The sequence below is a fragment of the Cebus imitator genome, unplaced genomic scaffold (assembly GCF_001604975.1).
Source record: "Cebus imitator isolate Cc_AM_T3 unplaced genomic scaffold, Cebus_imitator-1.0 Scaffold0, whole genome shotgun sequence".
Lineage (NCBI taxonomy): Eukaryota > Metazoa > Chordata > Mammalia > Primates > Cebidae > Cebus > Cebus imitator.
The window spans coordinates 1,759,033-1,771,041 of record NW_016107315.1 but is presented as its reverse complement, the minus strand read 5'-3'; the positions used below and the strand labels follow the sequence as shown (position 1 = coordinate 1,771,041).

Below are 12,009 nucleotides of genomic sequence, written 5' to 3'. Positions count from 1 at the left end.
GGTTTCACCATGTTGACCAGGATGGTCTCGATCTCTTGACCTCGTGATCCACCCGCCTCGGCCTCCCAAAGTGCTGGGATTACAGGCTTGAGCCACCGCGCCCGGCCAATTTTTTTTTTTTTAATATCCACTTGACATCTGATGCATTTTCATTTTCTTAATGGTGTATTTCAAAGAACAAGTTTGTAATTTTAATGAAGCCCAGTTTATCCATTTTTTCTTTTATGGTCAGTGCTGTTTGGTTGTCACAAGAAATCTTTGCCTACCCATAGAATTACCTTTGTCTAAATCAATTGATCATATATCTGTGGATGTGGATGATCTATTTATATTTAATCCCTACTGTCTTGATTATTGTGGCTTTATAGTGTCCTGAAATTAAGCATTGTTAAGTTCTGCAATCTTTTCCAAGATTGTTTTGACTATCAGGTCCTGCCTTTATAAAGTTTATATTAAACTTGTCAATTTTCCTTTAAAAAAAAGTCTGCTGGGATTGTGATTGGTATTGCAGTAAATTTATAGGTCAATTTTTGGAAGAATTGACAAATAATATTGAACCTTCCAATCCATGGACATGGTATATTTCTTCATTTATTTGGGTCTTTTAAAATATATCTCAGCCATGTTTTGTAGTTTCAGTGAAGAAGTCTTGTACATCTTTTGTTAAATGTATTACAAAATATTTTGTGGTTATGCTATTGTAAATAGTATTTTTATTTCATTTTTAAGTTTATTGCTGGTATATAGAAATGCATTTTATTTTTGTATATTGATTTGTATCCTGTAATCTTGTTAAAATCAGTTTGATTAGTTGTTTTTGTTTTTATTTTGTTGTGAATGCCTTGTGTACACAGGATTTCCCTATGCACATAACCATGTCATGTGTGAATAAAGACAGTTCTACTTCTTCCTCTCAATCTTTGCTTTTTATTTCTTCTTACCTTGCTGTATTGGCTAGGACCCTTCGACCTAACATTAATTAGAAGTGGTGTGAGTTGTTATCCTTATCTTATTCCTAACATCAGGGGACAGCATCTAGTTTTTCACTATTAAAGTATGTTAGCTGTAGGTTTTTTTCATAGATGTTTTTATCAGGTTGAAGATCTTTTATTACTATATAGTTTGCCCAGAGTATCATGAATGGGTATTGAATTTCATCACCTTTCCTGTATCTGTTGAGATTATTTTGATTTTTCTCTTTAATGTAGTTTGTTACATCAACCAGATTCTCTAATGTTAAACTAATCTTGCATTCTTGGTATAAACCCTACTTGGTCATGATGTATTGTCCTTTTTATACAGTGCTGGATTCAGTTTGCATCTGTTTTGTTTGATTTTTATATCTATGCTCATGAGAAAGATTGGTCTGTGATTTTCTTTTCTCGTAAGTCCTATCAGGTGTCAGGGCTTAGTTATAATTTCGATGTATTTACAAGCGTATACATTTTTTACATAAAAAATTATACAGAGTGCTTTGTATCTTGATTTTTTCCCATCATATATATTTTGGAGATCTTTCTGTATAGAACATAGAGGTTTAGTGTTTTCTTTTTAATAGCTAATTGGTATTTCATGGTATAGGTATGCCAAAAAGTATGAAAACAAGTCCCTCTTCAAGGACATTTAGATTGTTTCTGATCCTTCACTATTGATTTTTGTTCGTAGAATCAATACATGCCTATTGCAGAAAACATGAATAATACTTAAAAGTATAAAGAAATCAAATCACTTATATTTCCTAAAGTCCTGTAGCATCTGCATACAGGATTTTTTTTTTTTTAGATACTCTCGCTCTGTCACCCAGGCTGTAGTGTAGTGGCGCAATCGCTGCTCAGTACAACCTCCACCTCCCTGGTTCAAGTGATTCTCCTGCCTCAGCCTCCCGAGTAGCTGGGATTACAGGCACCCGTCACCATGCCCAGCTAATTTTTGTATTTTTAGTAGAGACAGGGTTTCACCATGTTGGTCAGGCTTGTCTTGAACTCCTGACCTCAGATGGTCTGCCCGCCTCAGACTCCCAAAGTGCTAGGATTACAGGCGTGAGCCACTGTGCCTGGCCAAGGATTTTAAGCATAAAATGAGTACATACAAAGGCAGTGTTTCCCCCAAAGTGCCAGCACACCATAGCAGCCCTCAGTAAATCAGAGGCAGCCTTGAGCAAAAGTAAGAGTCCAGGTTCCAGAATTCTGTGTCCTTGAGCAAGTCGCATCATCTCCCCTATAAAATGAGAACAGTAATAGAGTACCTACAACCAAGGGCTGTTAGGGGATTCAATGAATTAATATTAGAAAGCACTCAGAGTACTCAACACATGGTTAGTGCTATATAAGCCTTCGTTAAATAAGTTACCCTATCAATCAATGCGTATATATTCCACCAAGCGCTATTTAGCTCTCTTACCCTGTCCTTTTTACCTCATTGCATTCTTTCACTGATCACCGATGTTACCTACTGCCTCCAGATCTTATCTAGTAAGCTGCCTCAGAGGGGCCAGTCCAACAGAGGTTTCCATGGATTCCTTCCTGAAGACATCAAAAAGGAGGTAGCCCGGGCTTCTAGGAAGGTTAGAATCCCTTGAAGTGAGGACCTTGGGGTAGGCCTCCTTTCATACCTCACCCATCATTCCTGTTTCCATTCTTTTCCCTACTTCCTAGTTTAGAAGTCAAAGGGCTCTTAGATTTTCAACTAGTTCTTAAGTCCCATATTTCTCTGGGGTATGATGTCCTAAGTGAGAAGAGGGAGAAACATCTTGAGAAAACAGGAAAGAACTCAGTGCTGCTTGAAGCTCAGCTTCCGAGTGCCCCAGAGCATTCAGCACCACTGAGGAAAGGGAATGGCTATTTCACATAACTCCCATTTAATAGAAAGATGTGCCACACTGTGTCTCTTTGCCTTTCTTGGGGTCCTGAGCACTGTCTGGGATCTCATTTGCAGATCTGCTTTGTGTGCAAGAAAAAGGGAGCTGCTATCAACTGCCAGAAGGATCAGTGCATCAGAAACTTCCATCTGCCTTGTGGCCAAGAAAGGGGTTGCCTTTCACAATTTTTTGGAGAGTACAAGTGAGTGGGGAAGGGGAAAAGTCCGGCTTCCATTTTGCAACTTACTATTCAGCCATTAGTGAAATCAGAGTCCAGTTCTCACAAGCAGGCCTGTTTTGATTGACCAGTGAATCTGTCCCTCCATTCAATAATGAGAAACAGTGCCTTGACTTGGAGATTTCCCAGGGGTTTCTTCTTGCTTCCTGCCCCCTCCTTAAATTACAAACAGCTGGAGTTCTTAGACAGCTGCTCTACACCAAGTGGGGCTTTCAGGAACTATAGGCTATGGAGACAACCCTGGGAGCTTTGCTCAGTAGAAGAGCAGCCCTGAGAAGGCATGTGGCTGTTCTTCACCCTGCTTCTCCTCCTCCTCATGAGTATGGAGGTTCACTGGGCACCAGCCTGGGTGACTGACTGCCCCTCCTAGAGTGAGCCATTGGGGAACTGTATCGATGACAACCCCGAAACCAAGTCTGTTTACCCGCCACAGATCATTTTGTGAAAAACATCGCCCAACACAGAACATCCAAGGGGGGAATGTAGGGGAGGAAAGCTGCATCTTATGTTGTGAAGACTTATCACAACAGAGTATTGAGAACATCCAGAGCCCGTGTTGTAGTCAAGCCATCTACCACCGCAAGTGCATACAGGTAGGGCTTTTTCTGCCCTGAGGTCCTTCCATGATTGCCCTTGTTCTCTGCCCGGAACCAGAACACCCTCAAGCGTGTGTCAGCTTTGGTACTCCATGCTGGATGCCTGTATGCAAGGCTGGCTTCAGGTAGTTAGAGAAAAGTCAGTCCAGTCTCTGGTCATCCCTGGCCTATAGGACCTCACTCATAAGACTTAGACTAAGCAAAATCCTTGGCATTGCTAGAGCAAATGGGCTTATCCCAGAATGAGCTGAGGAGCTTCCACATCAGCCTCACTTCCTGGGACGAAAGAAAAGGGAAACGGCCAGGCACGGTGGCTCATACCTGTAATCCCAGCACTGTGGGAGGCCAAGGTGGTGGGTTGGGGGGGCCGGATCACGAGGTCAAGAGGTTGAGACCATCCTAGTTAGCATGGTGAAACCCATTCTCTACTAAAAATACAAAAATTAGCTGGGCGTGATGGCACATGCCTATAGTCCCAGCTACTCAGGAGGCTGAAGCAGGAGAATCACTTGAATCAGGAGGCAGAAGTTGCAGTGAGCTGAGATCACGCCACTGCACTCCAGCCTGGTGACAGAGCAAGACTTCTCAAAAAAAAGGCTAGGTGCGGTGGCTCACGCCTGTAATCCCAGCACTTTGGGAGGCCGAGGTGGGTGGATCACCTGAGGTCAGGAGTTCAAGACCGGCCTGGCCATCATGGTGAAACCCCATCTTTAAAAAAAAAAAAAGAAAGAAAAATAAATAAATAAATACAAAAATTAGCAGGGCATGGTAGCACGTGCCTGTAGTCCCAGCTACTCGGGAGGCTGAGGCAGGAGAATCACTTGAACCTGGGAGGTGGAGGTTGCAGTGATGCAGCAAGCCAAGATCGCACTGCTATACTCCAGCTGGTGACAGAGTGAGACTCTGTCTCAATAAAAAAAAAAAAAGAAAGAAAGAAAGGGGAAACATGTATCCAGGTACCTGACCCCTACTTAGTACTGCAGAGCCCCATGGCCAGAGATGATGGCTGAGGCACTCCTGGTAATTCTCTTGAAAGTATTTTGGTCCCAGGTCTGACACCTGGATTTGCAGCCCTCAACCTAGCCCAGCCAAACTCCTTTTCCTATATCCTCGGTCAAGCTCTCTTAGCAACATCCTCTTTGTGGGGCTGAGGGTGGGAGGGGAAAGAAGGTAGTCAAAGGGTTTTTACAAGCACAAAGCTCTTCCCTGTTTCTCTTACAGAAATATGCCCACACATCAGCAAAGCATTTCTTCAAATGTCCACAGTGTAACAATCGAAAAGAGTTTCCTCAAGAAATGCTGAGAATGGGAATTCATATTCCAGACAGGTAGTGGGAACCCCAAAGCAGAAATGGAGCCAGGGAGTGGGTTGCCTAGATTTCTAGAGAGGAGGTGAGAGGATAGCAGAGAATGAGAGCAGCAGAGGCACTGATAGTGAAGAAGGAAGGGGAAGAGGGAATGCTTTTCAATTATCAAAACAGAAGGGAGGGGAAAAAAGTTTGGGCAGAGGTATTGTTAAAAAGGGCATTTGGAGAATCAGAATTCCCTAGGGGATTGAGTTATTGAATTCCAGAGTGGAACTAAAGAACCAGCATGCATGTTCCATTCATCCTGCTTCAACCCTCTCCCACTGCCAGGCCACTTGACCAGCCTTGTTGAAAGTGTTCAGGCGGCCTGCTGAACAATTTCTGTGCTTAACTTGGGTTCTTCCTAGCTCCTCCCTGATGGACAAAAGTTTCACCAACCCATCATGTTCTTATTCACTGTTTCTTCTCCCACTGCAGAGATGCTGCCTGGGAACTTGAGCCAGGGGCTTTCTCAGAGTTATATCAGCGTTATCAGCACTGTGATGCCCCCATCTGTCTGTATGAACAAGGCAGAGACAGCTTTGAGGATGAAGGGTAAGGGAAGGCTTCTGGCTAGAAAGAACTCTCATCAGTGTTATCTTGGAGTTAGATCTTGACACAGTTATAAGCAGCAAGAAATTCACTCTTGCATGCAGAACTCAGGGTAAACACAATTGCCAAATCCTATTCTTGGCCAGCCCCTGACTCACTTGTGTGCAAGTGAACAAGTCTCCCCTGCAAGGTCTGCTTCACCTTGTGCCCAGTGGAGAGACACTCAGAGCCAATTCCTTTCCTAATCTACCTTTCAAGGGTCTATGACTGATGGCAGGCTCCTGGGATCAGCACCCATCTTCTGTGCCGTATGTTCATCATGGGTATAATGTGCTGTAAAACATGCCTGGCCCATAGCAAATATCAAAGAATGGCAGTTAGTGTTCTGTATGTCTCCACAACCCATCCTGGGCTTTTCCTGTAGGAGGTGGTGCCTCATTCTGTGTGCTACATGTGGATCCCACGGAACCCACAGGGACTGCTCCTCTCTTAGATCCAACAGTAAGACATGGGAGTGTGAGGAGTGTTCACCTTCTGCTTCAGCCACAGGTGAGGCTGGAGGGATGAGCTGGCCTCAGAGCAGGGAGGAGGCTGTAGGGACTTGTGGTGCCTGGGAAAGGAGGAAGGCATGTCACCAGAGGGGGATTAATAGTTGGTGCCTTTGACTTTGGAAGAAAAGTGGTTAGGGAGGGGCTTAAGGACCTGTGCCTGGGAGAAGCAGAGGCTTGAGTTTTCCTCTCCTGCCTTTCTCACCACAGACTACATACCTGAAAACTCAGGGGACATGCCTTGCTGCAGCAGCACCTTCCACCCTGAGGAGCATTTCTGCAGAGACAACAGCCTGGAAGAAAATCCAGGCCTTTCTTGGACCGATTGGCCAGAACCTTCCTTATTAGAAAAGCCAGAGTCCTCTCGTGGCAGTAGGAGCCGCTCCTGGAAGTCCAAAGGTGTCAGAATCACTAACAGCTGCAAAAAATCCAAGTAACACCTTCTGAGTAGCTGCTATCCTGCACAATAGGGTATGAAGCTGTGCTCCTCCATCTGGTTTGGGGAGGGAGCACTCTGAGACTGTGAGACAAGGAAGCCAGGCCAGCAGTGAGACTATGAGCCAAGAAAAGAGAAGTCTCAGGGGAGCGTGAGGAGGGAGCAGTCCAGATGCCAACAAGGAAACGTGTTTATGGCTACAAGAGTGCCTCTGCTCTTCCTCCTGGATTTCCAGAGGACCCTTTCTCCTCCTCTCCTCCCATCAAGATTCTTCCACCTTAATCTGGTTCTCATATGCCTCTTGTTACTTCATCCATGTTTGTTGTTACACAAATAAAGGTTTTCTCTCCATTGGTGTCTCCTTATAAATTCATTCTGAAATTTGTCTGGGTAGTAAAGATTCTAGAGGGTAGAGTATGAAAATAAGAAAACACCCTCCTAATCCATAAAATTCAGGGAATTAATGTAGAACTTTCAGCTTAGACTATAGACATGTTTCTTTGGAGGGAAAGAAACCTGTTTATATAGAAATTGGCATTACAGAGGCAGAGAATCTTCATCAATCATTGTGCAAATAATAAGTACACAGATTCTCATTAGGGAGGTGAGCCAGCATAGCAGTCCACGCTGAATGGAGAATAGGCCCTTGTTGCAAGGCTTGTGGCCCCTGTCAAGGACTCCCAAATAGGTCAGGGACAGCCATGCTCTCATATGGGGCATAAGGGATTCCATTCTTTCCAGGCTGGTGTGGGCTTCAGCACACCTCCACAGCATGAGTGAGCCTGGTCAAACTCTCACTCTGGTAGTTCTAGCATTTCTGTCCAGAGTGTAACTATGAATTTGCATGCCAGGACATTCAAATTAGGCAAGGTAGCCAGGGATGGTGGCTCACACCTGTAATCCTAGCATTTTGGGAGGCCAATCACTTGAGGTCAGGGGCGGATCCCTTGAGGTCAGGAGTTTGAGACCAGCCTGGCCAACATGGTGAAACCCCATCTCTACTGAAAATACAAAAATTATCTGGGCATGGTAGTGGGCTCCTGTTATCCCAGCTACTCGGGAGACTGAAGCAGGAGAATCACTTGAATCAGGGAGATGGAGGTTGCAGTGAGCCAAGATCATGCCACTGCACTCCAGCCTGGGTGACCGTGCAAGACTCCATCTCAAACAAAAAACAGGCAAGACAACTAGGATGGGAATCTGGCAGAAGGCCTAGGGAGAAATTGAATAAAGCCTATCTTACATTTGTATGTCTTTAATGATTTCATGGGATTTGGGTTAGTGGGGAGAACTCAGAACCATTGCCAGATAGTTATCAACATCTCACCACTGAATCATTGCCACTAATGGTGGAAGACAATGTTCTCATTCCAAACATTGCAGACCATGAAGACCATATGCAATGAGTGCCTTCAGATTTGAGCAAATCCACTTGAAATCAGATGGAGACTATCTGTGTCTTTTTATTATCAAAGTATACAGACAAAGTAATATAGACTTTTAAAAGTCTAATAGTACTAAAAGGATTATAATGAAAAACAGTTTTGACCTACCCTTCCCTACTTCCATTCCTACTCTCCAAAGGCAACTACTTTCCATTATTTTAAAGCTGTTTCTTAATTTATTAATCTTAGACATTATTGACTTTCTATTATGTTACATAACGATTTAGCAATTTTAGAATCTTCCAGTTTTTGGCCAGGCATGGTGGCTCATGCCTGTAATCCCAGCTCTCTGGGGGGCCGAGGCAGGCAGATCACTTAAGGTACTTAAGGTTAGGAGTTCAAGTCCAGCCTGGCCAACATGGCAAAACCCCATCTCTACTAAAAACACAAAAATTAGCCCAGCACGGTGGTGGGCGCCTATTATCCCATCTACTCAGGAGGCTGAGGCAGGAGAATTGCTTGAGCCGGGGAGGCAGAGGTTGCAGTGAGCTGAGATGGTGCCACTGCACTCCAGCCTGGTTGACAAAGCAAGACTCTGTCTCAAAAAAAATTTAATTTAAAAAACAGAATCTTTCCATTTTCAGTCACCTCAGATAATTGCATCACAATTTTTGTTAAATTAACTTTCAATCTTTATATTAATATGATGATAGAAATACTGTTTACCACAGAGCCAGGCAGTACGGTATGATTACCTTTCTTCTTCCGCACAATGTTTTTTTCTGAAATTAATAACTGCTTCTTTTTCGGTATACACCTATTGCTAATTCTTCTCAAATGTTGCAAATGATCAACAAAATGTCTCAAAATGCAATTTTCCTCATAGGCCAGGCATCAAATCACTATCAGCTGCACTTCTTTTCCTGAAGACCTGCCTCCCAGAGCCACTACCTCCTGGGCTGGCGGCCCCTAGGCCTCCTGCCCAGCTGTCCTCCTAGGACTCCCCACAATTATGCACTTTTTCTTAATTTCCTTTCTTGTGGGTTTGACCACTCAATGCTATCCTTGCTTATCTGGGCATCCAAGAAGATTTTGTCAGAGTTCTGCAAGTGACAGGAACATATTTAAATTGTGAGCCTTCATATAAAACACAATATTTAACCCATTCTAAAGATTCAACTCTTGCAGTGATAATTCACAACTGAAAGACGTTCCTTAGATTGAGACTTTAGTTTCTAAACCTAATTTCTGTAACTTGGGTCACCAGGCATAGTCTTAGGGATCTGTGGTAGCATGAATATCTTTTCTTAAGAAGTCTATTTCTATACTCAAGTGTGAGAAACACTATCTTTTTTTTTTTTGGAGACGGAGTTTCGCTCGTTACCCAGGCTGGAGTGCAATGGCGCAATCTCGGCTCACTGCAACCTCCGCCTCCTGGGTTCAAGCAATTTTCCTGCCTCAGCCTCCTGAGTAGCTGGGACTACAGGCACACGCCACCATGCCCAGCTAATTTTTTATAGTTTTAGTAGAGACGGGGTTTCACCATGTTGACCAGGATGGTCTCGATCTCTTGACCTTGTGATCCACCCGCCTTGGCCTCCCAAAGTGCTGGGATACAGGCATGAGCCACCACGCCCGGCCTAATTTTTGTATTTTTAGTAGAGACGGGGTTTCACCATGTTGACCAGGATGGTCTCGATCTCTTGACCTTGTGATCCACCCGCCTTGGCCTCCCAAAGTGCTGGGATTACAGGCGTGAGCCACCGTGCCCGGCCGAGAAACACTATCTTAACTGAGAGCGGTAATGGCCCCTAACAGTGACCTCTCGACTTCAGCTTCAGTGGGTGGAAGGGGAACTTGGGAGGGGGCAGTTTTGTCACCCAGATGTTCAGCTGCCCTACTTCTGTGTACAGTTGGCTTTGTGGGTACTTGCTTAGTTAATAGGACAGTGCATGTGCACGCACACACACACCCTATTAGCTATTTCTTATTCTTTGTGCTTTTACTCTCCACTGATGTTAACAGCCAATCCTATTTTTATAGGCTGAAAAGTCCAACTTTGAAATGTTCTATTCTTCATCTGGGCATAATCAGTCATTCTCCAGTAAGTAACTGGCTTATTTCTTATTCTTTTTTTTTTCCTTTGAGATGGAGTCTTGCTCTGTCACCAGGCTGGAGTGCAGTGGCGTGATCTTGACGGCTCACTGCAACCTCCACCTCCTGGCTTCAACAATTCTCCTGCCTCAGCCTCCCAAGTAGCTGGGACTACAGGCATGCACCATCACCCTCAGCTAATTTTTGTATTTTTTTTTCACTTTTTTTTTTTTAATTGAGACGGTGTATCACCATGTTGGCCAGGCTGGTCTTGAACTCCTGACCTCAGGTGATCCACCCATCTCGGCCTCCCAAAGTGCTGGGATTACAGGCATGAGCCACCACGCCCGGCCTAATTTTTGTATTTTTAGTAGAGACGGGGTTTCATCGTGTTGGCCAGACTGGTCTTAAACTCCTGACCTTGTGAGCCACCTGCCTCAGCCTCCCAAAGTGCTGGGATTATATGCATGAAGCCACCACGCCCAGCCTCTTTTTGCTTTTTTTCTTTCTTCCTTCCTTCCTTCCTTCCCTTTTTTTTTTTTGTGATAGGGTCTCATTCTGTGTGGTCATAGCTCACTGCAGCCTCGACTTCCGTGGGCTCAGGTAATCCTCCTACTTCAGCCTTCTGAGTAGCTGATACTACAGGCATGCACCACCATGCCTGGCTAATTTTTTAAATTATTTTAGAGACGGGATTTCACCATGTTGCCCAGGCTGGTCTTGAACTCTTGAGCTCAAGGGATCTGCCCACCTTGGCTTCCCAAGGTGTTGAGATTACTTACAGGCATGAGCCATCGCACCCAGCCAGCTTCTTCCTTTTTTTTTCTTTTTCTTTTTCTTTTTTTTTTTGAGACAGAGTCTTGTTCTGTCGCCAGGCTGGAGTGCAGTAGTGGTGCCATCTCGGCTCACTGCAAACTCTGTCTCCCGGGTTCAAGCAATTCTCCCGCCTCAGCCTCCAGAGTAGCTGAAATTACAGGCACCCATCACCACGCCCAGCTAATTTTTGTATTTTTAGTAGAGACGGGGTTTCGCCATCTTGGCCAGGCTGGTTTTGAACTCCTGACGTCATAATCCACCAGCCTTGGCCTCCCAAAGTGCTGGGATTACAGGTGTGAGCCACCATGTCCGGCGCTTCTTTCTTAAATAAGCTTTTAATTTAGAATAGTTTTAGACTTATAGAAAAATTGTAAAGATAGTATAGAGTCCCCATATATCCCAAACCCAATTTTTCCTACTGTTAACACATTGCTATAGCAAATTTGTCACAATTAATGAACTAATATTGATATATCATTATTAACTAAAGCCCAAATTTTATTCAGATTTTCTTGCCTTTTCTTTTCTGTTCCAGGATGCCACATTGTGCTGTGTCATATCTCCTTAGGTTCCTCTTGGCTGTGACAGAGTGGCAGACTTTCCCTTGATTCTGAAGACCTTGACAGTTCTGAGGTGTAGTGGTCAAGTATTTTGCAGAGTGTCTCTCAACTGGGATTGTTCCAATGTTTTTCTCATGATTAGATTGGGGTTATGGGTTTTGGGGAGGAAGACACAGTTGAAGTGCCATTTTTATCACATCATAGCAAAGTTACATAGTAACAACATGAACTGTCACCGTTGAGGTTAACTTTGATCATTTGGTTGAAGTAGCCTTTGTCGGATTCCTCCACTGTAAAGTTACTCTTTCCCCATCCCCACCCCCCGCTTTCTTTTTTTTTTTGGAGACACAGTATCTCTCTGTCACCCAGGACAGAGTGCAGTGGCATGATCTTGGCTCACTGAAACCTCTGCCTTCCAGGTTCAAGCGATTGTCCTGCCTCAGCCTCCTGAGTAGCAGAGATTACAGGCGTGCACCACCGCACTCGGCTAGTTTTTTGTTTTTTTTTTTGTTGTTGTTTATTGTTTTTGAGACGAGTTTCCCTCTTGTTGCCCAGGCTGGAGTGCAATGGCACAATCTCAG

General features: G+C 44.2%; 1 protein-coding gene and 1 long non-coding RNA gene across 4 annotated transcripts in view; one reads left to right on the top strand and one right to left on the bottom strand.

The window, feature by feature from the left end:
- The window catches only part of LOC108315035, a 21,867-nt gene extending 21,768 nt beyond the window's left edge, over nt 1-99 (bottom strand). The window contains exon 1 of the long non-coding RNA XR_001829816.2: nt 41-99. This is a non-coding gene — a long non-coding RNA (uncharacterized LOC108315035). The remainder of the gene's footprint in view (nt 1-40) is intronic.
- The window catches only part of PHF7 (PHD finger protein 7), a 14,955-nt gene extending 8,031 nt beyond the window's left edge, over nt 1-6,924 (top strand). For 2 of the 3 annotated variants that reach the window (XM_017544084.2, XM_017543741.2), the window contains 6 exons: nt 2,935-3,059; nt 3,529-3,688; nt 4,913-5,019; nt 5,476-5,592; nt 6,014-6,138; nt 6,348-6,778. In XM_017544084.2, the coding sequence (XP_017399573.1) occupies nt 2,935-3,059; nt 3,529-3,688; nt 4,913-5,019; nt 5,476-5,592; nt 6,014-6,138; nt 6,348-6,574 (861 nt within the window). In that variant the 3' untranslated portion in view covers nt 6,575-6,778. Of the gene's footprint in view, nt 1-2,461; nt 2,564-2,934; nt 3,060-3,528; nt 3,689-4,912; nt 5,020-5,475; nt 5,593-6,013; nt 6,139-6,347 lie in introns of all 3 variants that reach the window. The other variant, XM_017543238.2, reaches the window with a different exon arrangement.
- Nucleotides 6,925-12,009: the final 5,085 nt, after the last annotated feature.